This window comes from Cetorhinus maximus, chromosome 9, assembly GCF_964194155.1.
Source record: "Cetorhinus maximus chromosome 9, sCetMax3.hap1.1, whole genome shotgun sequence".
Lineage (NCBI taxonomy): Eukaryota > Metazoa > Chordata > Chondrichthyes > Lamniformes > Cetorhinidae > Cetorhinus > Cetorhinus maximus.
In genome coordinates this window covers 115,826,605-115,850,972 of record NC_135887.1, presented here as the reverse complement: position 1 = coordinate 115,850,972, position 24,368 = coordinate 115,826,605, and the positions used below count along the sequence as shown (strand labels likewise).

At 43.1% G+C, this 24,368-nt stretch overlaps 1 protein-coding gene across 4 annotated transcripts in view; it reads left to right on the top strand.

Moving 5' to 3' along the window:
* The window catches only part of hipk3a (homeodomain interacting protein kinase 3a), a 240,478-nt gene that overhangs the window by 54,985 nt on the left and 161,125 nt on the right, over positions 1-24,368 (top strand). For all 4 annotated transcript variants that reach the window (XM_078549403.1, XM_078549405.1, XM_078549402.1 and 1 more), the window contains one exon: positions 22,207-23,302. In XM_078549403.1, coding sequence (XP_078405529.1) covers positions 22,209-23,302 — 1,094 coding nt within the window. In that variant the 5' untranslated portion in view covers positions 22,207-22,208. The remainder of the gene's footprint in view (positions 1-22,206; positions 23,303-24,368) is intronic.

The following is a 24,368-nucleotide window of genomic DNA, read 5'->3' as shown; positions in this document are numbered from 1 at the left end:
GCTGGCATCGCCAATCCCTCACTGCCCATGAGTTGGTGAGCTGTCCACTTGAACCGCTGCAGTTCATGTGATGTAGGTACACCCTTTAGAACCATAGAACCATCGAAATGTTACAGCACAGAAGGCAGCCATTCGACCCATCTTGTTCATGCCAGCCTGAGGACACCCAGGTGCCCTTTCTAATCCCATCTTCCTGCACCCGGCCCATAGCCCTGCAACTTACAGCACTTTAGGTGCAGATCCAGGTACTTATTAAAAGAGTTTAAAGTTTCTGCCTCTACCACCAACTTGAGCAGCGAATTCCAGACACCCACTACCCTCTGCGTAAAAAAGTTCTTCCTCATGTCCCCTACACCCTACATCTTGAATCTATGTCCCCTGGTTCTAGAATTCTCCATCAAGGGAAACAATTTTATCCTGTCCACTCTATCTATTCCCCATATAATTGTGTACATCTCAATCAAGTCACCTCTCAGCCTTCTTTGTTCTAAGGAAAATAACCCCAACCTATCCAATCTCTCCTCGTAGCTACACTTTTTTAACCCTGCTGCTAGCGAGGTTCTTGCTAACCCAGTTTCTGACTTGACTGATTGGACGGAGGTATCATAGCCTGACTTTTTTTTCATTTGCTACCAGACAGCATCCAGTGTAATTTTAAAATTACAAATTTTAAATTCTCATCCATGTGTTCAAATCTGTTCATGGCCTTGCCCCTCCCTATCTCTGTAACCTTCTCCAGTCCTATAGGCCTTGGGGATCTCTGTGCTGTTTCAATTCTGGCCTCTTGTACATCTCCGTCTTTAATCACTCCATCACTGGCAGCTGTGCCTTCAGCTGCCAAAGCCCTAAGCTCTGGAATCTCTCCCTAAACTCTCCGACTCTCTACTTCTCTCTCGTCCTTTAAAAAGACGCACCTTAAAACCTACCTCTTTGGCCAAATATTTGATTGTCTGTCCTAATATCTCCTTGGCGTCTTGGTGTCAAATTTTGTTTGCTAACACTCCTGTTAAGTGCCTTGGGATGTTTTGCTACATTAAAGGTGTTATATAAATGCAAGTTGTGTATGTTGCAATTGAGGTGATTAACTTCAGTGGCTGCCTGCTTTATAGAACCATAGAACACTACAGCACAGAAAACAGGCCATTCGGCCCTTCTAGTCTGTGCCGAAATATTATTCCGCTAGTCCCATTGACCTGCACCTAGTCCATAACCCTCCAGATCTCTCCCATCCATGTATCTACCTAATTTATTCTTAAAACTTAAGAGTGAGCCTGCATTTACCATGTCAGATGGTAGCTCGTTCCACACTCTCACCACTCTCTGAGTGAAGAAGTTCCCCCTAATGTTCCCCCTAAACCTTTCCCCTTTCACCCTAAAGCCATGTCCTCTCGTGTTTATTTCTCCTAATCTAAGTGGAAAGAGCCTACTCGCATCTACTCTGTCTATACCCCTCACAATTTTGTAAACTTCTATCAAATCTCCCCTCATTCTTCTACGCTCCAAGGAATAAAGTCCTAACCTGTTTAATCTTTTCCTGTAACTCAACTCCTTAAGACCCGGCAACATTGAGCTTTATTTTGGTGAGGTTTCGATACTAATTTGAATCGATGTTCTTGCCGGAATGGTTGAATCTTGAGGGGTTCTTGTTTCAAGCCAGAAGAGACGTGCTCGTACTTGATCCTGCTGCTGTCAAATGACTGACCAAAAGGCAGCTAGTTTAACATTGTGACCTGCTGCTATCCCTTTGGGTTTGAACCACAAGGCTATGTTGCAACTATTTTAAGTAATATTTTAGTTCCAAATCCACTAGCTGTAATTACTTGTTGTATCTGGCCAGTAGGGTTAGCTCCAGTACTGTTAGATTAGTGGAGTCGACTTTGCTCAATGGTCTGTATAACATTACCCTCTCAATGCCTTCTCCAGGTAGAATATCAATGGAATGCTGGTTGTTATTTTAATATAACTACTGGATTAACTCATTCACTAAAATAGCAACAAATGGAATTAGAGACAAACACATTAGTTGTGGTGCAGTTTCAGGATAAGGCAGGTTATTCCAACATTATGACACAGTTGTGGTGGGTTTAGATTATGTTATGAATTGTCCTCAACATTTATGATGGACTCTGTGCCCCAAGATTGTAATCTTACACAACTCCAGACATATGTCCGGCCATCCATCTTCTGATGTGCTTTGTTTTCCACCTCATGCCCTTGTCACTCAGTGTTCCAAGCCTTTGTGTCAGATCCTTGCTTTGACCTTTGAGTGAAGTTCAGTCTCAACTGTAGTGGACCCCTTTGGAAATACCACAAGCTACAGCACAGTTTACATGTGTGAACAGCTTGCATCTCAGCAGTATACTTTGATACTTAGTACAGGTAAGTGAAACTTAACCATTTACCATACTTAATTAACATTGATGATGCACTGAGATATATCCCGCAGCAACAATTTAAATATGGGTTTATACTCAGAAAACACAGAACAAGATAGCCTGATGGGATGAGATTACAAAGTCCAGAAATGTATGATCTTTATTGAGAGTGTATCAATTTTGATAAATAATAAGCTTTAAAAATGTTTGCTTGATATTTAACCCTCATGGTTAGACTAGATGAAACGTTTTGCTGGCTTTGAGTTGTTGCACTGTTTTAAGGTATACATAGGAACAAGCTGTAATCTCACAGAGTATTGCCTGTTATAGGGTAACTCACTGTTACAGCAGCAAAGACAAGAGCAAATGGACCAGGGTCTTGTAAGGACTGCTACCTTAATGGCTGGGTTTTACCTGTAGTGCACCTGCAGTGACAGTAAGGATACATAGTGTAACAGCAGTATGGATGCACACTGCTGTTCCTGTTGAAGTGTCAATGCAGTCCGAGTCTGATAGCCTTCAGAAGTGAGATTGCCTTTCGGATATAGTCTTGCTCTACTTAGCTTTTGGGGCCAGTCAGGTCCATGGCTTCAGACTCACAATCCCAGGTTTAGTGACGCCACAAAGTTATTTCAACTGCACAGTTGCCAAGCTTTGGAGCGCAGATGCACTGCATGGCAGTGGATTTGACGCAAGGGTGAAAATTTGAACTCCCAAGTGGGAAAGAGCAGCCAGTCCATTGGCATGTGACAGCGCAAGGCCAGGCTGCATTAATGACACTTTGAGCTACACAGCTCTGAACTGCCCGCTGCGAGTAAGGTAAATGCAAGATGACTATTGCTTTCCTAGTACAGCTTGGAGGGGCACCGCTGCTCCCTCTGGTCCAACAGAAGAAAATTTAACATTTACCTCAAAAGTCTATTTTGGTTTCAACTGTCAGGATGTCATGCTTACCTCTGGGCAGAGCTTGTATCGATACCATCTTGATGCAGATTTATATAAATGTGTGAGGCCTCCAACTGACTCTGAATGGGCACTTTAGAGGCATGAACGTATCAGCCGTTTTAAAATTTCAGCCGAGTTGGAATGGAGTAGTGGGTATTTCACCTGCTCCATTTTAACTGCTTCCCTACTTGATTTGGGAGTTAAAATTCCTATCACGGAATTGATTCTCTTGCAATAGAATGCTATGTGTGTTAAAAGCTGCTCCTGATTATCTCATTGAAATGATGGAAGTATAAAATTGTGAGGGAAATGGCAGTCTTACTGGAGAACTCTTTCTCAAAATCTCTTTGGCTTCAATGTTCACCCTTGCTGTACACTCATGGGCTACTGCGGAGAATTGTTCATGTTGTGAACTGAACCAACATGTTCCATTACTGGCAATAGAACCAATTTATGATGGGCCAAAGTCTGTCTGTGATGTTCAATGTCACATTAGCAAACCCCTGGTTTCTGCCTCTGGTAAAAATTGTTATCGTTGGCATTAAATTGTTTCTAAATATGATTTTCTTAAAAAAACCATTTGCCCTCAAAATTTATGATGATTTTCATATGTTTTCAAACTGGGGTCCACTGGACACACAAATTGAAAGAGGATCCTCAAGATAATCAGATTTCTCCCAGTTCTCTGTACTTGATTCCTTGTCTTTTATAGCTGTGACTATATAAAAACAATGTTTCTGCAACAAATAGCATTTTTTTCCTTTGGGTAGTTGACACTGCTTTTCAGTAGCTACTGTTGGGCATCCCTGTTGAGTGTGCCAATATGTGCAGAGGGTGCAACTGCTCAAAGTGCAAAAACCACTATATTAGACCCAATAATGTGTGTGTATGTATCTATATATATATAAAAAAAATTCCCACCCTCCCCCCCACCCCCAACATTTTGATGCTGAATCCTTGTTGTAGTTTATTCTAGGTTGAATCTCTTTTTACAACAACCAAATTCTTTGCTATGCATCAGACTTGGCAAAAGTGACCAAATCAGCTGGCATTAAACCAGGCAGAACTGATACCCCAACAAAGCTGCAACATTTTGAATCAAGTTGATCTGCAACAGGCAGAATGTAGAAACTTGTCACTAGCAGCTTTGATAAGTTAAGTATCCTTTTCCTCGAATCGTAGAACACAGAGGCCATTCATCCTCATGTGCCTTTGCTGGCTTTCTGAAAGAGCCATCCAATTATTTCCACGCCCCTGCTTTTTCCCCATAACTTTGCAGATTTTTCCATTTTAGCTATTTATCCAATTCCCTTTTTGAAAGTTATCATCAAATCTGCTTCCCCTACCCTTTCAGGCAGTGAATCCCAACTGCATAGTAAAGATATTTCTCCTTGTCTCCCTTCCTAGCTATTTTGCCACTTATCTTAAACTGGTGGCCGACCATTCAGATTCTTCTTACTTTCTTAAAACTTAAGGGGCTTTTGTGGCCAGTGATAGGTTTTTTTTCCTAAGTTTCCTGCTGATGTATGATGTAATGTTGCTGTACCTTCCTTCCTGGAGACTCCATTGATTTTTGTTTCATTTATTGCGAAATGGGCCGACATCATAAGGTGGACAAATTAAGTCTTCTGAGGGGGAATATCCAGAGTAACGTATCGGGTGCACACAGTATTGTTTCAGTTAAAATGTTGTCAGCTCTTTATCGTTGAAACTGTTGTGAAAATTGAAATCATCAATGATTCAGAAAATTGCCGGTCTGTCGGTCTATTCAGTGAAATAGTGTTATTGATATTGGAAGTGTGGCATGTTTACTTGGAGTCAGTGATTGAGTTCCATTCTGTCTCCAAGGGACTGGGAGTCTTTTCTGAATGGTTTCTAGCTTTGATGGCAGAGAAGTAGGAGGTGTTGCCTTTAGCATGCCTGCCCATGCAATGGAATTCATCTCTTTTTGCTTTGCTACAAATTTGTAGAATGCTAGAGCTGACAACTCTAAATAGAAAATCCCAATAGACCACTGTTGCTTCTGTCTACGTTGAAGTTAATTTTAGGTGTCAGATGTGGCTCAGTGTGCAGCACTCTGGCCTGAGTCAGAAGGTCGTAAGTTCAAGTCGCACTCCAGAGACCTGAGCACATAATCCTGGACAGCACTCCCAGGGCAGTATTTAGGGGTGCTACACTGTTGGAGGTGCTGTCTTTTGATTGAAATATTAAGCAGAGGCCATCTCTCTCTTTCTCACATTGCTGTAAAAGATCCCGTGGCTCTATTTTAAAGAAGAACAGGAGATTTGTCCCAGGGGAGTCCTAGGCAATATTTATTATCTCAAGCAACATCATTAAAAGAAAACAGGTTATCTGATCATGTAAATAGGAAAAGACTATTTCTATTGGTTGGTGCATTGGTACATAGAGCACAAATTCAAAGTTGTCACCAGAAGGAAAAGGACAGAAATTAGAAGATTTTTTCTGCGCAGGAACATGTTATACATGGGATGCCCTAATTGAAACACAATGTGTGAGCATGTCATGAAAATGTGCTTTATGTTAAATAATGAATTTAATCCACTGGCTGGAAACCCAATTGAACACTTCTTAAAAACAAAGACTAAAGTCAACTTGAGCTTGAAGCCAAGGTTGCTAGCCAGTTTGCAGCACTGTGCCTTTCACATTCCAGCCCATTGAGATGGAGACACCATGCCTGCAAAGACCCATTAAGGACAATGACTAGGGGAATATGTGTGAACCTCATATCCTGTCCCCACTAAGGCCTGAGGTATTCAACTGGTGGAGACGAACCATGAAACCTAATCGCTTGAACAATGGGACCTTAGCTAAGATGGGGGTTCCCATACATGAACAGATTAAGTTACAAGAGGGAATACACTAGTAGCGACCATGTTTGAATCACTAAGTGTCAGTCATGTGACAGGCTCACTCTTTGTGTGTTTAAGTTTCAGCTTTCTCTGCAGTGAGAGGGTCAAGGATGTCACCGAATGGCTGCAGGACATTCTAGAGGGGGAGGGCAAACAGACAGAGATCGTAGTACGTATTGGTATCAATGACATAGGCAGAAAGAGGGATGAGGCCCTGCAAGCAGAATTTGGGGAGCTAGGAAGCAGATTAAAAAACAGGACCTCAAAGGTAGTGATCTCTGGATTACTTCCGGTGCCACATGCTAGTGAGTATAGAAATAGGGGGTTAGTCCAGATGAATGCGTGGCTGGAGAGATGGTGCAGGAGGGAGGGCTTTAGAGTTCTGGGACATTGGGACCGTTTCTGGGGGCAGTGGGACCTGTACAAGGTGGGACAGGTTGCACCTGAACCGGAATGGGACCAATATCCTTGCGGGGAGGTTTGCTAGTGCTGTTGGGGAGGATTTAAAGTAACTTGGCAGGGGGATGGGATCCTGAGAGGAGGTTCAGCGGGGGGAGATGTACAGCCAAAATTAGAAGAGAGAGCAAGTGAGTCTGGAAGGCATAGAAATTATAGGCCAGTTAAGGCACAAGGAAGTTTGGCAAGTTTGGATGGTATTTATTTTTACGCAAGGAGCCTGACAAATAAGGCAGATGAGTTGAGGGCATAAATTAACACATGATGTCATTGCTGTCACAGGAACATGGTTGAGAGAGGGGCAGGATTGGCAGCTCAGTATTCCAGGATATAGGGTCTTCAGGTGAGACAGGGAAGGAGGTAAAAGAGGAGGGGGTATTGCAATATTGATCAAGGAATCAATTACAGTAGTAAGAAGGGATGACATCTTAGAAGGCTTCTCAAATAAAGCCATATGGGTAGGTCTTAAAAGGAAAAATGGAGCAATCACATTGCTGGGAGTGTACTCTAGGCCCACAAACAGTCAGAGAGAAATAGAAGAGCAGATATGTAGGCAAATTTCAGTGAAGTGTAAAAATAATAGGGTAGTAATAGTGGGGGGGTTTCAACTTCCCCAACATTAACTGGGTTAGTCATAGTGTGATAGGTTTAGAGGGAGCGGAATTCTTAAAATGCATCCAGGAGAGCTTTTTACGCCAGTATGTAGAAGCTCCTACAAGAGAGGGGGCGGTCCTGGACTTAATTTTAGGGAATGAAGCCAGGCAAGTGGTAGAGGTATCAGTGGGGGTTATTTTGCAGATAATGATCATTGCTCCGTTAGATTCAAGATTGTTATGGAAAAGGACAAGGATGGGCCAGAAATCAGAGATATGATTTGGCCAGAGTAGACTGGGAGCAGCTACTTTTAGGTAAACCTGCGTCAGAGTATTGGGACTCATTCAAAAAGGAAAGAGGGAGAGTACAGGATCAGCATATTCCAGTAAAGATAAAGGGTGAGACCAACAAATCCAGGGAACCCTGAATGTCGAGGGATATACAGGATTGGATAAAGAGAAAAAGGGAGGCTTACAGCAGATACCGAGGGCTCAAAACAGCAGAAGCATTAGAGGAGTACAGAATGTGTAGGGGGGGGGAACTTAAATAGGAAATTAGGAGAGCAAAGAGGGGGCATGAAAAAACATTGGCAGGTAAAATAAAGTAAAATCCAAAGTTATTTTACAAGTACATTAAGAGTAAGAGGGTAACTAGGGAAAGAATAGGGCTCATTAAGAACCATAGTGGTAATTTGTGTGTGGAGCCCAAAGACGTAGGTAGGGTTCTAAATGAATACTTTGTGTCAGCGTTCACAAGTGAGAGGGAAGGCGTGGGTATGGAAATCAGGCAGAAGGATATAATTAACTGTGATATAATTAAATAAATTAGCATAGAAAGGGAGGAGGTTCTAAGTGGTCTGGCAAGCTTAAAAGTAGATAAATCTCCAGGCCCAGGTGAAATGTATCCCAGGATGTTGAGTGAGGCAAGGGAGCAGATAGCAGAGGTGCTGGCAATAATTTTCAATACCCCTCTGGCCACTGGAGAGGTGCCAGAGGACTGGAGGACAGCCAATGCGGTACTGTTATTCAAGAAGGGAGGAAGGGATAAACCAGGGAACTACAGGCCATTCAGTCTAACCTCAGTGGTGGGGAAACTATTGGGAGCAATTCTGAGGGACAGAATTAACCTACACTTGGAGAGGCAGGGATTAATCAAGGACAGTCAGCATAGTTTTGTTAAGGAGAGGTCATGTCTGACCAATTTGATTGAATTTTTCGAAGAGGTGACCAGGTGTGTAGATGAGGCCAATGCATTTGACGTAGCCTACTTGGACTTCAGCAAGGCTTTTGATAAGTTCCCGCATGGGAGACTGATGACAAAGGTAAGAGCCCATGAGATCCAAGGCAGTTTGGCACATTGGTTCCAGAATTGGCTGAGTGGCAGGAAGCAGAGGGTGATGCTCGAGGGGTGTTTTTGTGACTGGATGCCTGTGTCCAAGGGGTTTCCACAGGGATCGGTGTTGGGTCCCTTGCTGTTTGTGGTATATATAAATGATTTAGACTTGATTGTAGGAGGGTTGATCAGTAAGTTCGCGGATGACACAAAAATTGGTGGGGTGATAAATAGTGAGGAGGATAGCCTTAGATTACAGGAGGGTATAGACGGGCTGGTCAGATGGGCTGATCAGTGGCAAGTGGAATTTAATCCGGATAAGTGTGAGGTGATGTCCTTGGGCAGGACAAACAAGACACGGGAATGCACGATGAATGGTAGGACCCTGGGAAGTACCGAGGATCAGAGGGACCTTGGTGTGCATGTCCACTGGTCCCTTAAGGTAGTGGGACAGGTAGGTAAGGTGGTTAAGAAAGCATATGGGTTACTCACCTTTATTAGCCGAGGCATCGAATATAAGAGCAGGGAGGTTATGTTGGAACTGTATAAAACGCTGGTTAGGCCATAGCTAGAATATTGCGTGCAGTTCTGGAATCCACACTGTAAAAAGGGTGTGATTGCACTAGAGAGAGTGCAGAGGAGATTGACCAGGATGTTGCCTGGGCTGAAGAGTTTTAGTTTTGAAGAGAGATTGGATTGACTGGGGTTATTTTCCTTGCAGCAGAGGAGATTGAGGGGGGACATGATTGAGGCGTATAAAATTATGAGGGGCATAGATAGGGTAGACAGGAAGGAACTTTTCCCCTTGGTGGAGGGATCAATAACCAAGGGGCGTAGATTTAAGGTAAGGGGCAGGAGGTTTAGAGGGGTTGTGAGGAAGAATTTTTTCACCCAGAGGGTGGTGGGAATCTGGAACTCACTGCCTGATAACATTTAAGAAGTATTTGGATCTGCACTTGCGATGCCATGGCATACAAGGCTATGGACCTAGTGCCAGAAAATGGGATTAGAATAGTTAGATACTTGTTTGACCGGTGCAGACTCGATGGGCTGAAGGGCTTTTTTCTGTGCTGTAGACCTCAATGATTCTATGACTCTCGGACAAGCTGAGGACAGCTGAGGCGCTAGGAGAGAAGACCGAATCAGGTCCCTCCTTCCTCCCTCTCTAACCTAAATTGCAAACTTTTGAACTCTGCTGACCGTGACTACCCAGGGACATCCCTGTTGCAGACAGAGACTTCTTAAGCAAAATCAACTCAGCACTATTGTTCACAGAAGGACAGCTAAATCAGCCAGCTATTTCTTTAAGTCGCATCTATGAGGGAAACAGGAAGACCATTGAATTCATCCTAAAGCCAACCAAGTCATTGACCTACGGACCATGTACAGACCCTTTATCCTTCCAGTCTCTGTCATCTGTGTGGTGTGTGTGTGTGTGTGTGTGTGTGTGTGTGTGTGTGTGTGTGTGAGTGAGATAGAGAGTCGATGTATTTTGTTATTTTTACTTACAGTTAGATTGGTTTAAATACAATACAGCTAGGCTCTTTCTTTGTTAAACTCAAGAAAACTTATCTGGTTCTTTTATGATCACAATGCATAAACAGTTAAACACTCAGAGAATTGGCAAGTATATCCTTTTCACAAGTTGCAGTCAAACGAGGAGTGGGAAAAGAGGGGAGCCATTTGACCTAATCGTAACAGTCGAATTCACAATGGTTTTTAAAGAAGTGAAGAATATTTGAAAAAAAAATGAAAGCTGTGTGGCTTCAACAGTGATCTTCCTTCCATCATAAGACCAGAAGTAGGGATGTTCGCTGATGATTGCACAATGTTCATTGCACATTTGTGACTTCTCAGATACTGAAGCAGCCCATGTCCAAATGCAGCAAGACTTGGACAATATCCAGGCTTGGGCTGTCAAGTGACAAGCAACATTCCCGCCACACAAGTGCCAGGCAATGACCATCTCCAACAAGAGAGAATTAACCATTTCCCTGTTGAGATTCAATGGCATTACCATCACTGAATCCCCCACTATCAAGATCCTGGGGATTACCACTGACCAGAAACTGAACTGGACTAGCCATATAAATACTGTGGCTACAAGAGCAGGTCAGAGGTTAGGAATCCTGAAGCGAGTAACTCACCTCCTGACTCCCCAAGGCCTGTCCACCATCTATAAGGCACAAGTCAGGACTGTGATGGGATACTATCCATTTGCTTGGATGCCTGCAGCTCCAGCACTCAAGAAGCTTGACACTGTCCAGGACAAAGCACTCCGCATGATTGGCACCCCATCCACAAACATTCACTCCCTCCACCACCGACAAACAGTGGCAGCAGTATGTATTATCTATAGGACGCATTGCAGAAACTCACCAAGGCTCCTCAGGCAGCAGCTTCCAAATCCATGACTGCTCCCATCAAGAAGGACAAGGACAGCAGATACATGGGAACACCACCATCCTGGAAGATCCCCTCCAAGCCACTCACCATTCTGACTTGGAAATATATCGCCATTCCTTCACTGTCGCTGGGTCAAAATCAGAAAATCACAGAATCACACAGTGCAGAAGAGGCCCTTCAGCCCATTGAATCTGCACTGACACGTGAGAAACACCTGACCTACCATTTACCAGCACTTGGCCCATAGCCTTGAATACTATGACGTCCCAAGTGCTCATCCAGGTACTTTTTAAAGGATGTGAGGCAACCCACCTCCACCACCCTCCCAGGCAGTGCATTCCAGACTGTCACCACCCTCTGGGTAAAAAAGCTTTTCCTCACATCCCCCCTAAACCTCCAGGGGAACAGTGAGGTTGAGCGTCTTGGGCTACAGGAAGATTAACACATCCTGGAACTCCCTCCCTAACATCACTGTGGATGTACATGTACAACAGGGATTGCAGTGGTTCAAGAAGGCAGCTCACCAGCATCTTCTCAAGGGCAATTCGAAATGAGCAATAACTGCTGGCCTAGCCAATGATGCCTGTATCCCATAAATGAATAAAGCAAAAAGTACTACTCATCAGCAAAGTGATGGAAGGGGTCATCGACAGTGCTGTCAAGCTGCAGTTATCAGCAGTAACCTGCTCACTGATGCTCAGTTTGAGTTCCGCCAGGGCCACTCAGCTCCTGACCTCATTTACAGCCTTGGACCAAATATGGACAAAAGAGCTGAACTCAAGAGGTGAGGTGAGAGTGATAACCCTTGACATCAAGGCAGCGTTTGACCGAGTGTGGCATTAAGGAGGCCTAGCAAAACTGAAGTCAGTGGGAATTGGGGAAAACTCTCCATTGGTTGGAGCCATACCCAGCTCAAAGGAAAATGGTTGTGGTTGTTGGATGTCAACTATCTCATTTCCAGAACATTGCTGCAAGAGTTCTTCAGGGTAGTGTCCTGGGCCCAACCATTTCAGCTGCTTCCTCAATCACCTTCCGTCTATCATAACGTCAGAAGTGGGGATATTCGTTGATGATTGCACAATGTCCAGTACCATTTGCGACTCCTCAGATACTGAAGCATTCCATTCCCATATGCAGCAAGTCTGGACAACATTCAGCCTTGAGCTGATAAGTGACAAGTAACATTCCTGCCACACAAGTGCCAGGCAATCACCATCTCCAACAAGAAAAAATCTAACCATCTCCTCTTGACATTCAATGGTATTACCATCACTGAATCTGCCACAATCAACATCCTGGGGGGTTACCATTGACCAGAAACTGAACTGGATCAGTCATATAAATACTGGAACTGCAAGAGCAGGTCAGAGGCTGGGAATTCCATAGCGAGTAACTCATCTCCTGATGTGCCAATGCCTGTCCACCATCTTCAAGGTACAAGTCAGGAGTGTGATGGAATACCCTCCACTTGCCTGGGTGAGTGCAGCTCCATCAACACTCGGGAAGCTCGACATCATCCAGGACAAAGCAGCCTGCTTGATTGGCACCCCATCCACCCCCTAAACATTCGCTCCCTCCACCGATGCACAGTGGCAGCAATATGTACTACCTACAAGATGCACTGCAGCAACTTACCAAGGCTTCTTCAACGGCACTTTCCAAACCACGACTTTTATCTCCTAGAAGGATAAAGGCAACAAATGCATGGGAACGCCACCACCTGAAAGCTCCCCTTGAAACCACTCACCACCCTGACTTGGAGCTATATCACCCTTCCTTCACTGTCGCTGGGTCAAAATCCTGAACTCCCTTCCTAAAAGCACTGTGCGTGTACCAACACCAGGGGAACGGCAGTGGTTCAAGAAGGTAGCTCATCACCACTTTTTCAAAGACAATTAGGAAAGGGCAGTAAGTGCTGGCCTAGCCAGCGACGCCCACATCCCGTGAATGAAGAAATAAAAAAAATTTCAGAGACAGCACTAGCACAATGGACTGAATGATCTCGCAGTATGCTATTATGCAGCAAATTATGACCTTGAACCCATTGCCTGCAAAGGTGGTGGAAGCTATTTCAATAATGATTTTTAAAAGGGAATTAGATAATGCTTAAAAGAGAAAGTTTTCTGGTGTTTGGGGAACGTGTAGACGAAGTAGGACTAATTGGATAGCGCTTTCAAAGGGCCACCACATTCATACATTCGTATGATCCTTCATGATTCTGAAATCCAAAATGTGGTTGGAAATTTGGGTACCAGCGGGCCAGTGTGATGTTGGGATTTATTTGCATGTGTAAGCGTTTACCCTATCTCCCTTGTGTGCCTTTTGGTCGCTCCCATATATTGTACGGACATGGTATTCTTATGCCACTTACCATGAGTAGCCCCTCATATACTGCAATGGTGTGCTTTTCTATCATATGTTGGCTTTTCTGGACCATGGAAGCATCTGAAGAACTGTGTAAAATTGAAAAACTACTGTTCCTTGAGAGTAAGTTATATGCTGTGGCTCTGTTTGTTTTTGGTTCTTGTTGAGGAACCTATGTAAAGGGCCAAAGCTCATGGTATTTAATATCGCCAAGGGGGAAATCAGAATGTGTGGTTTGAAACCACCTATCTTGGGTCTAAAAGCCTAGAAGTTACATAAGGAAGCGAAGACAAAGGAAGCTAAGGTACTGGGTAAGTCCATGGTACTGGGAGTGATGGAGCTAGAGCCAAAGGATGAGACTGGTTTCATAGCATCAGGAACTGAGGATATTCCAGTGGACCTTATTCTCCCAGCTTGATGAGACACTGGATGGAATTTTATGCTCCCCTACTGGAACATGCCAGAATGGGCTTAAACAGCACTGGTGGCGTTTTGGTCACCTGCCCACCTCCATTGGTATTTTGCTGACAGCGGGAGGAGGCGTCGGGCAACCTGCCTGTCGTTGGACCGATTGAGGTACTTAAGTGGGTTGACCCTATGGTCTTGGACACTCAGGGATGGGGTTCTTCCCTGTTTGGGCACTGTGTGTCCAATGGCGACGCCTCTCCCACATTATTACCCTCTCTTACATGCCCTCCTGATCCCACCCCACTTGCTGGGACCTGCCAGCCTGGCCCCAGCTAAAACTCCCCACTCACCTTGTTATCAGACTGCAGTGACAAACCCTCTTTGGGACCGCCTGCAGTTCCAGCTGTGGCCATCGCTCCTGGAGTTGCTTCTGGGACTAGAGAGCAGCTGGCCATTTGATTGATCGACAGCTCTTGGATGTTGGACTTTTCTCAGATGGGGAGCGGCTTTGCCCTGAACTAATTAATGACCCAACAGCCCTAGAATAATAAAACATGCAAGTTGCGATTCCCCAGCCACGTGGAGGCAGTTCGCTCTCAAGTTTTCAACCTGGGGAACAGGGCCATCGCCTCCATGTAAGATTTTGGCATTAAACTGCCTGCCCTCCCATGGCACTATTTCGAAGAAGAACTGAGGAGTTTTCCCCAGTGTCCTGGTCGATACTTAGCCCTAACCAACATAATCAAAACAGACTATCTGATCATTATCACTTTGATTTTCATTTTTTACAATTCAACAATGACTACATATATAAAAAAAAAGGTACTTCATTGGCTGTAAAGCACCTTGGGATGTCCTGAGGTTGTGAAGGATGCTAGCGAAGCCTGTCTTCATGTTGCTGAAGTGCAACTTTTTTTAATGAAAGGATCACCTACCTTCATCACAGACATTTTTTAATAGGAAAAATAAGCAAGCTATCCTGCCAGATGCTTTGAAACAAGTTGTGAAAAGGTACAGATGAGGTAATATCTGTGTGGCAGATTTTTAAAAAAATGTATTCTTTCATGGGATGTGGACATCGCTGGCAAGGCCAGCATTTGTTGCCCATCCTTAATTGACCTTGATTTGAGTGGCTTGCTAGGTCATTTCAGAGGGCAGCTAAGAGTCAACTGTATTACTGAATGGCATACAGAGACTTGTGTCTTACCAATATGGTGACACAGCGCCCTTTGGCATGAGGCACCTGCTGTCTGATGCATCTTTTTCAATCCAAGATCTGCATTTATTAATTTCTTTACAGCCCTTTACTTATAGGACAGCAAAACTGAATTAACTTCTTTTCCCCTGCCACTCTGACTACCTTTCTTCATTTTGATTATTTGCCTTGGTCGATATAATTTTCAAAAAAAATCCCTTTTCACTGAGAATCCAAGCCACATTACACGGGTTAGGACCATTTTTGTATAAATTTAGTTATTTAAAGATTGATAGACGGGCCTGATTTCTGAGAAACAGTTTTTTCCCCCTGTTGCTTATTTTTTAAAAGCAGAAATTTGAAATTACAAGGGGGAGAAAAAAAAAAGCCCAGAACTACAGACCAGAACAACAAAATGTATGACTCAAGATCACAACAAAGAAATGAATAAATTCAGGGAAATCATATATTCTCAGAAGTGAGGATTGCCCAGTAACCTGTGACTGACGCAGTCTCAAGTGAGGGCGAAGTTTTTTTTGAGTGAAGGACAGAAACCTTATTTGGGAGTTATTGTGTTCTCTTTTCTCTCCTCTCAAAGTTTGACTATCCTTCCAAGGGCACTAGCAGACCTTCTGCGCACGATAGAAATTGAGTTAAAAGCTGTCATTGTAGAGGGACCCAGCATTTGGTCAGCTGTCCTAATGTCTCCTCCTATTGGCTTGTTGACAAGTTTTTATTTGGCTGATAACACTCCTTTGAACCGCCTTCAGGTGCTTTTCTACATTAAAGGCACTATATAAAAATGCAAGATGCCATTGTTGTTGTGATCGGACGTTTATCTGCTATCCTTTTAAACTTTCAGTTAGTAGAATGGAATTCTCCACTGATATTGTGAATTGTTTGGTTAGTCATATACTATGTAGATCTCTTCTAACCTTGTACCTTTTGGCACACTTGGAGACACACCACAAAGGGTGTTTAGGTGAATGGTAAACACAAGTAGGTAATGGTCTTCTTTGGAGTTTATTGCATTATTTTGGGGCAAAGTAGAGGATAGTTTGCTTTGCTGCTGAAGCTTGATGCCTGTATTAGAAGACGCTCTATTGTGTAACTGACAAATATATCATACATAAATCAGCCTTTAGCTCTGTTGGTCGAACTAAAGTGCCTTAGGTTTTGACATTCTCTGAATTGTTTGACGCCAATGAATCTTAGAATCTTATACCATAGGAGGAGGCCATTTGGCCTGTCATATCTATGCTGGCTCTTTGAAAGAACGATCTAATTTAGCCCCACACCCCAGCTATATCCTCATAACCCTGCAAATTAGCCCTCTTCATGTACGTGTCCAATTGTCTTTTGAAAATTCCTATGGAATCTGCTTCCAGCACCCTTTCAGTTGGTGCAAAGCTCTCTTCGAGTTTTTACCTTGCATGCTGCAACCCATGGCTAACATTCACTCAGTTACGATGGCATAATATGCTGTTTTCATTATTCAATGAATCAGTTATTCTTTTGAGTAGCTGAATGATGCTGAGTCTTGCCAGCTTTGAAATGCTCTTGAAAATACATCGCCCAAATATCTTAAAGAAATAATGAGGTGGGCAGAAAATTAAATGGTGTTGCTAGGCTGTTTACTTCATTATTCCTGGGTTGGAAAGAGTATTTATTAAAATAATTCTCTTGGATCTGCCACAACTAATAGACAAAATGCCACAAGTCTCAAGTAGGGAATGTGTTAGAACCACATAGGTTCCATTCTGCTTTGAATTTTGCCATGCGTAGTCATCAATTGGTGATTTCTCATAGATGTCTGAGTGCAGAAGGCCTTTCATTGACACCAATTGCTTATTGAACAATTCTAGAATTTTGCTTCTATTGCAGTACTCAAAAGGCCATTCCAAGTGTTAGTCACTCTTTGCAAGTACTTTGAATTGTGGCCCTTTACATGATTAGTTTACATTTGCAGCAGACACACCATGGCCACTACGCGTGATAAAAAAAATAAAGATTTATTGAATTTAGGCTATCATTTTATTGGTTCTGTTTATAGGGATAGAATGTTCTTTCATCGTTGCTGGGTCAAACTCCTGGACCTCCTTACCTAAAGCACTATGGTTGTACCTTCACCACATGGACAGAGCGTATCAGGAAAGCAGCTCAGCACCATCTTCTCATGGGCAACTAGGGATAGGCAATAAATGCTGGCCTTGCCAGCAACATCCATATCCTGACAATGAATTAAAAATAATCTTTAATTAAATTGATTACTGACAACAGAGCTGTTCTTTCAACGCAGACTCCAAGTGAAACTCATCACCTTTCTGTAGCTCCTCTAATGTAAGAGGTGCTTTCCAAATGTATTTTGGTGAGCAAATTTAAATTAAGATGGGGTGACCTCAAGCTTGGTTGAATTTTGAGAAGGGTCAACAGCAGGGATTCCCAGAGAAAAGGGTTTAGGGAAATTGCTAGAATCTGTAGTAGGGTGAAGAGAGAGGGGTGAATGTACAAAGGGCTAGATAAAAAGGACTGAAGGGCATGATAGGAGGATAATAAGACTGGAGGAGGTTGTAGAGGTAGAGACGTGTGAGGAATTCCAGGGCTCTCTGCTGTGCTCTTGAAAAGACTCATCACAAGCAATGAAGCCTGGGTAGTCATAGTTGAACAGGAAGTGTTGTAACAATGGCTGGGCAGCTTCCTCTCAATCCTGTTACCTAGAGCTCAGCATATTTAGGTTCAAGGTAACTCTGAACAGCAAATGGCAGGCACAGCAGCAAAAACCAGGGTAAGGTTACTGTATGTACCTTTTTCTATTTTATGTTGTCATTTAGTGCAATCTTTTATGACTATTGGGAATTTTTAGTTGTACACGTTCTTGGCGAGCTGCCATAGGTAAGTCTGTGGCAAATAATTGAAAGTTTTCAGCAGAACTTCTGCTTTTACAAAGAATAGCAGTGACCAGAAGGAGGAACTTGGATTTTCATTAAATAATCCAAGTCTTTTTTTAAATTAATGGGTTTGTGCTGTTCTTCTGGTTGTTTTAGAAACATAATGGAAAGTAGTTGAAAGTATGTTGATTATTTTCACTGGGCACATGGAGAATGGTTAAGAGTGAGTTTTGCAATAGTACTATGATGGTCTCATCAACTATGTTGTGCCCTTGTTTTATAAATTTTTATAAATGTAAACAGCTGTGACAGATTTGTTGAATCTTTGTGTTTAAATTGCATGTGCTGCAAGATAGTTGGGGTAGCTGGGTTTTGAAGCTGGCTTTATGGGAAACTGATTTAACACTCATGCGCTTGACGTGGTATGCTTTGTGAAGCACCCCAACGTAATAGCCCTCTTTCATTTTTGAAAATCGTCATCAGTTTCCAGCCACTTTACCCTGCAAAAGTGATCAAGGTACCTGCAACCCAAATGAATATCAGGACTATATTCTCTGGAGTTTAGAAGAATGACATGTGATATCATTGAAACACATAAAACTCTTCCAGGACTTGACCAGGTGGATGTTGAGAGGCTGTTTCCCTGGGTGGAGAGCCTAGGACTAGGGGTCATAGTCACAGAATAAGGTGACAGCCATTTAGGACTGAGATAGGGAGAAATTTCTTCACTCAGGGGTTTGTGAATCTTTGCAATTCTCTTCCCCCAGAGGCTGTGGAGGCTCAATTGATGAGTATATTCAAAAGAGAGATTGCTAGATTTTTGGACATTAAGGGAATCAAGGGATATGGGGATTGGACAGGGAAGTGGAATTGAGGTAGAAGATTAGCCATGATCCTATTCAATGGTAGAGAAGGCTTGATTGTGAAAATAATCAACATACTTCTTTTCTTCTTATCTTGCTGTTCAAATTGGGGAATTCACAAACAGACTGAAGTCTCTTGAAGATGTTCTGGCTTTGTGTTCCTGCTCTTGTGCATAAAAGATGACTGAAATTTATTTTAACTTGTATAATTAAAGAAGAGGTAGATAGGCCAGAGCAATAATTCCATCCTGAACAAGTGTTTGAGGGAATAGGATTAAGGTATGTGATCAATGCCTTGCTATTGTTTGAAGAGAGGGCAAAACTCCATCATGTATGTAATCTTTCCCCCATAATCAGCACTAAGAAATAAAGGGATATTGCAAGTTAAACCTGATTTTTAAAAATAATTTGATTTTATACTCTTAGCAAAATTACTGTTGATAGTTGTTCTTTTTTTTAGATTAAAATTGATTAAACATTAGAGCCTTGGCGTTTTTGGTAATACATGACTCCCTGAACTCTGCAGACGCACACTGAATTGTGTGCCAGTGTGGAAGAGACTATCTTTGCTTGCTAGCTGGTCTTCCTGAATTTATCATTGTTCAATGACATTGACTTTCTCAGAAGAAAGTTAAAAGCTCATCATTTCATGTTGTCATTAGTGGCCTTTTGTACCTGTTGAAGCATCTTCGTTCCTACAACTGAAGACTTGACCGTTTTTTTAAAAAAAACTCTGTGGTGATCAGGTGTACTATTCTATTCTAGAACCTTATAGTTTTCATTTAATCCTCTTTGACAGTTTTTGGGATGCATACAGTAAAGTGATTTATCTCAGCATGCCTCTCCAATGGCTAAGTGACAGTATCCACTGAGGAGCTTAGCCATGCACACCAGGCAGGTGCCAAACTCTATGCTTAAGTCTGTACTCATTTAGCTGAGCTCAGCCTAGACATTAGGCTGTTCCTGATTGCAATTCATTTGAACCCACTTGTACAAACTGTGCACATCTGGTCATCAGTTGCGCTACAACATGTTACCTCTCGACATGACTATACTAACACTCTCCTGGCCACCCTCCCATCTTCCACCCTACATAATAAACTTGAACTCATCCAAAACTCCATTGTCCTTATTCTAACTCGCACCCAATCCCATTCACCCATTAACCCTGCACTTAATGATGTCCTATTAGCTTCCAATGTGGCAACAATTTTAAATTATTTTCTTTGTTCCCAAATCCTTCCATGGCCTTACCTTTCCCTATCTCTGTAACCTCCTTCAGCCTCTCAATTCTGGCCACTTGAACATCTTTGACTTTAATTGGTCCACCATTGGCAACTGTGCCTTCAATTGCCTGGACTCTAAGCTCTGGAATTTCCTCTCTAAATCTCTCTGCCTTTCTCTCCTTTGAGACACTCCTTAAAACATACCAACCAATCTTTTGGTCATCTGTCCTAATATCTCCTTATATGGCTCACTGTCAAATTTTGAGTGACAGCATTTCTGTGAAGTGCCTAGTGGCTTTATCTATGTTAAAGAAGTTGTGTAAATGCGATGTGTTATTGACGTACAGGGATAATGGCTTCATAGATAAAATGTTACTGTTTTTAAAAAAAACACACAGGCAAACTTCATGTGATGATCAGAGCTCCTCCTTTGTGACACCACACTGTGATGCACTGAGCTCTTGGTACCCAGTGACACTGTTGCTACATTTATATTGGGGGATGTAGAGTGCCGAGCATCACAGAACGATTTCCTGTCAGGCACCTAGTCCTATTATCAATAGCTACTGAAATTCACTTGTGTAACGCAGCCCTAGGCTTGACATTAAGATTTGTCATCTAATTGCCTAGTAGGGCGAGAAGTTCTTTCCATTTACCTGCCCGAACAAGACTTTTCAACAGTTGTATCTCACCGCCTTCAGAAATGATTTTCTATCAGTATTGGATGTTCTAAAGGATATTGTATTATGTGCTGGGCTGCAGGACATTTCTGCACGTGAATATTATCGTAAATTAAAAGAGTTTTGACAGTATTAAAATTTGGTATTGACGCGGGTGTAGAAACGTGCTCGAGAGGCAAGCATTTTTCATTCACGTTTAAAGAACGTTTTGTCTTTTTTAATCTTACTCAAAATGGTTTAACATCACATCAAAATTCTGCTGGTGAAACCTCATTTTAGTTAACCTATCCTAATCTTAACTTTTTTTCACTGATGGCAATAGGAATTGGTTCGGGACATTTGTCTGCGGTTGTAACCCTTGTGTTCATGAGTCTGCAGGTCGTGGGCTGAAGCTCAGCTTCAGAGTTTGAGCATGTAATCTAGACTAGCAGTTCATTGCAGTGCTGACCGAGTACTGTATTGGGGTGGTTTTTTTGTTGAGATGACAGATGGTGAATGTAAAACATCCCATGACACAAGAAGAGCTGCGGGTCGGGTGGTGGGTTCTCCCTGTGTCTTCAATAAACACTTGTCTCTCAACCCACTTTACTAAAACAGATTGAACTGGTTATTTATTGTCTGGGTGTTTGTGGCCACTTTCTATAAGCAAGTAGTTTTCAGTTTAAAAGAAGTTAAGTTAGGTGCTTTGGGATATCCCGAGGACATGAAAGGTGTTATTTAGCCACAGGTACTTTGAGATCCAGAGGAGATCAAGTTAGTTAGAGAAGATAAAGATAAAACAGATATGTTGTGTGCAGGATAATTTATATCTCGCTGGTTTGAACAACCTCAAAACTCCTGAATAGATGACTCAGATGATTTAAATTGCTGTAACATACTTGTTCATTATGCATTTCACTTTAAGATTGCAACCATTGTATGCTGTATGGTAATGCTGACCTTATTTACATTTTTAATTTTCTTTGCAAGTTACCCCATATATTGACAGGTCAGTGCCCACTGATTGTCCAAGCAGTGAAGGTGTTCCGTGAATTAAGTGGGAGCTGGTTCATCTCACTCCCAGCTGTAAAAGGAACAGCAGTTTGAGCCAGTGTTAATACCTGAAGGCCAGCCCCAGGTAGTTTTTTTTGTGAATTGTACTTCACTATATTTCATTGTTTGGAGTTGGTCTCTGCAGTACTGGGCCAATCATATAGGTTTGCAAAGTTTCAATGAATAATTTAATTGGACATGGAGTACCTGGCTGAAATGTCCAGGTTCTTTCCTCTTCCTCTTCATGCTGACCACTCGTCACTCAAGATGCAACTGCAACTGAGGAGGAGGGTTTAGCTGCTGCTGGGATGGTAGGTGGCACATTTTACCTCAAGGGGCTAATTTGGACCATGCCCTTTTGTTTGGCGTTTTATTCAGTGATCACTCACTGAAGCTTGCCTAATTAGGGCTCACAGAAACTTGGAAGTCTTCACTATCTGACTGGGATTTGAGTGGGGATTGCTACGTGCTACAGAACAGAGCCCCACTGTGAAATTTTTGTGTGTGTGTGAACGGATACAGTTTACACCCTCTGCATGTTCATTAACCTCTTTCTTTCTTTGTCCACGCAGGTATGGCCTCACAAGTTTTGGTCTGCCCACCACACATTTATCAAACTCAGACAAGTGCCTTTTGTAGTGTGAAGAAACTGAAAGTCGAGCCAAGTAGTTGCGCATACCATGAGAGAACTTGTCCGCGGACTTACGTAAACGGACGGAACCTTGGAATTGCCCACCCGTCTCACGTGGTTAACTCTTCCTTTCAGCTGAAGAACTCCATTGGGAGACCTCGTGGACAGAACATTTTGGTGGCAGCGAGTGCCATTACATTGAACCCATCTTGTGCCGCCAGGGTCACAGCAGCGCAGGCGCCGCAGCAGCCTCTGGCAGTGGCACCCCAGGGCGAGAGGCCAGGCAGCAGTCTAACATCGCTGGAGAGCTACCAGAGATGCGGACTGAAGAGAAAAAGTGAGGAGCTGGACAACCGAGGTAGCGCCATGCAGATTGTGGATGAGCTTTCTATAATGCCGGCCATGTTGCAGACGGGCGTGGGGAATCCAGTCACCGTGGTGACCACTGCCTCAAAACAGAATAGTGCAAGTGGTGATGGCGATTACCATCTGATGCAGCACGAAGTGCTGTGTTCGATGAAGAACACCTACGAGGTCCTCGACTTTCTCGGACGTGGGACTTTCGGTCAGGTGGTGAAATGTTGGAAGCGGGGAACGAATGAGATAGTGGCGATAAAGATTTTAAAAAACCACCCCTCTTACGCACGGCAGGGGCAAATTGAAGTCAGTATCCTGGCACGACTGAGCAATGAAAATGCGGATGAGTTTAACTTTGTGCGTGCCTATGAGTGCTTTCAGCATCGGAATCATACGTGTTTGGTGTTTGAGATGTTGGAACAGAACTTATATGACTTTCTAAAGCAGAACAAGTTTAGTCCATTGCCCCTAAAGGTGATCAGGCCAATCCTACAGCAAGTGGCCACTGCACTGAATAAACTAAAGAGCCTTGGTTTAATCCACGCGGACCTCAAACCGGAGAATATCATGCTGGTTGATCCCATCCGGCAGCCTTACAGGGTGAAAGTAATTGACTTTGGATCAGCCAGCCATGTGTCCAAAGCCGTGTGTTCAACGTATTTGCAGTCGAGGTACTACAGGTGAGTGAATGTGTCTGTGTGGAGCCGCAGCTGACAGAACCAGGAACCGTGGGTAGAAAGATTTTTCTTCATGTTACGAGCGAAACACGTTAAAAGAGTTTGAAAGCTTGCAGATGTAGTTTTATAACCCACTGTGTGATTCCAAGAGAAAAAAAGAATGGGATGGCTAAATGGCACACTGCATTTTGTGAGGATTTTGAGTGAAATTTGTCCTGAGCTTGCAATGGTCCTCCAGTTTGATTGGGGTTGCACTCATCTTTTCTTGCACACTGCTGCAGCAATTGATTTGGAAGCAATACATTTTTTCCCCATGTTTATGCATGCCAAGTTTGAATTTCCTAATAGCAGCTGGAGGATTCCTGATTCTTGGATTGTTGTTTATCCCTTAAACAGTGGGTGAATTTGAAAATGCAGTGTTCCTGTGATGTATTTCTATTGAGAAAGACTGCACTTTGGCATCATACAGACCAGAAGGCCCAGGATTGCATTAAATGAGCTGATTTTAAGCAGGTAGCCCAGCCACAATTCTGGCATTCATAGCTTTGGGCTAGGGAAGGGTGGGGGATGTGGGTGGAGGTTAAAAATTGAACCCACCAACTCGAGTTGCCAGTTATCTATCATACTCTTTGTGTGTGTGTGTGTGTGTGTTGGGGGGGGATTTATATGCCTGTCTCCGGCACCATCAAGCTGGTTATTTTGAATATTAGAATGGAATGGCAGTGCTGGTTCAACAACCAGAGCCGTCCACCAGTGCCTTGGAGCAAGTGCCACTTGTGCACTTTTAAACTGTGTTTTTTTTCCTTCCTGCTGTTACCCAGGACAAAAATGCGGCAGAAAAGATAATAGCACAAGGGGAACTGTTATTCATTTTCCTCTGTTTCACTGAGGTTAAAATGATGAGGAGGGAATAAAGCATTTTTTTATTATGGCGGGGCGCTGCTGGCTCGGGGAGGTGATGGTTTAGTGTGCCTGTGTTTTATAGTATGCTGTCAGTGGGATGAAGCAGTAGGCTTCTGCTTTATGGATAGATTCCCAGGAGGTGACGATTCCTTGCAGTACTGTGGTG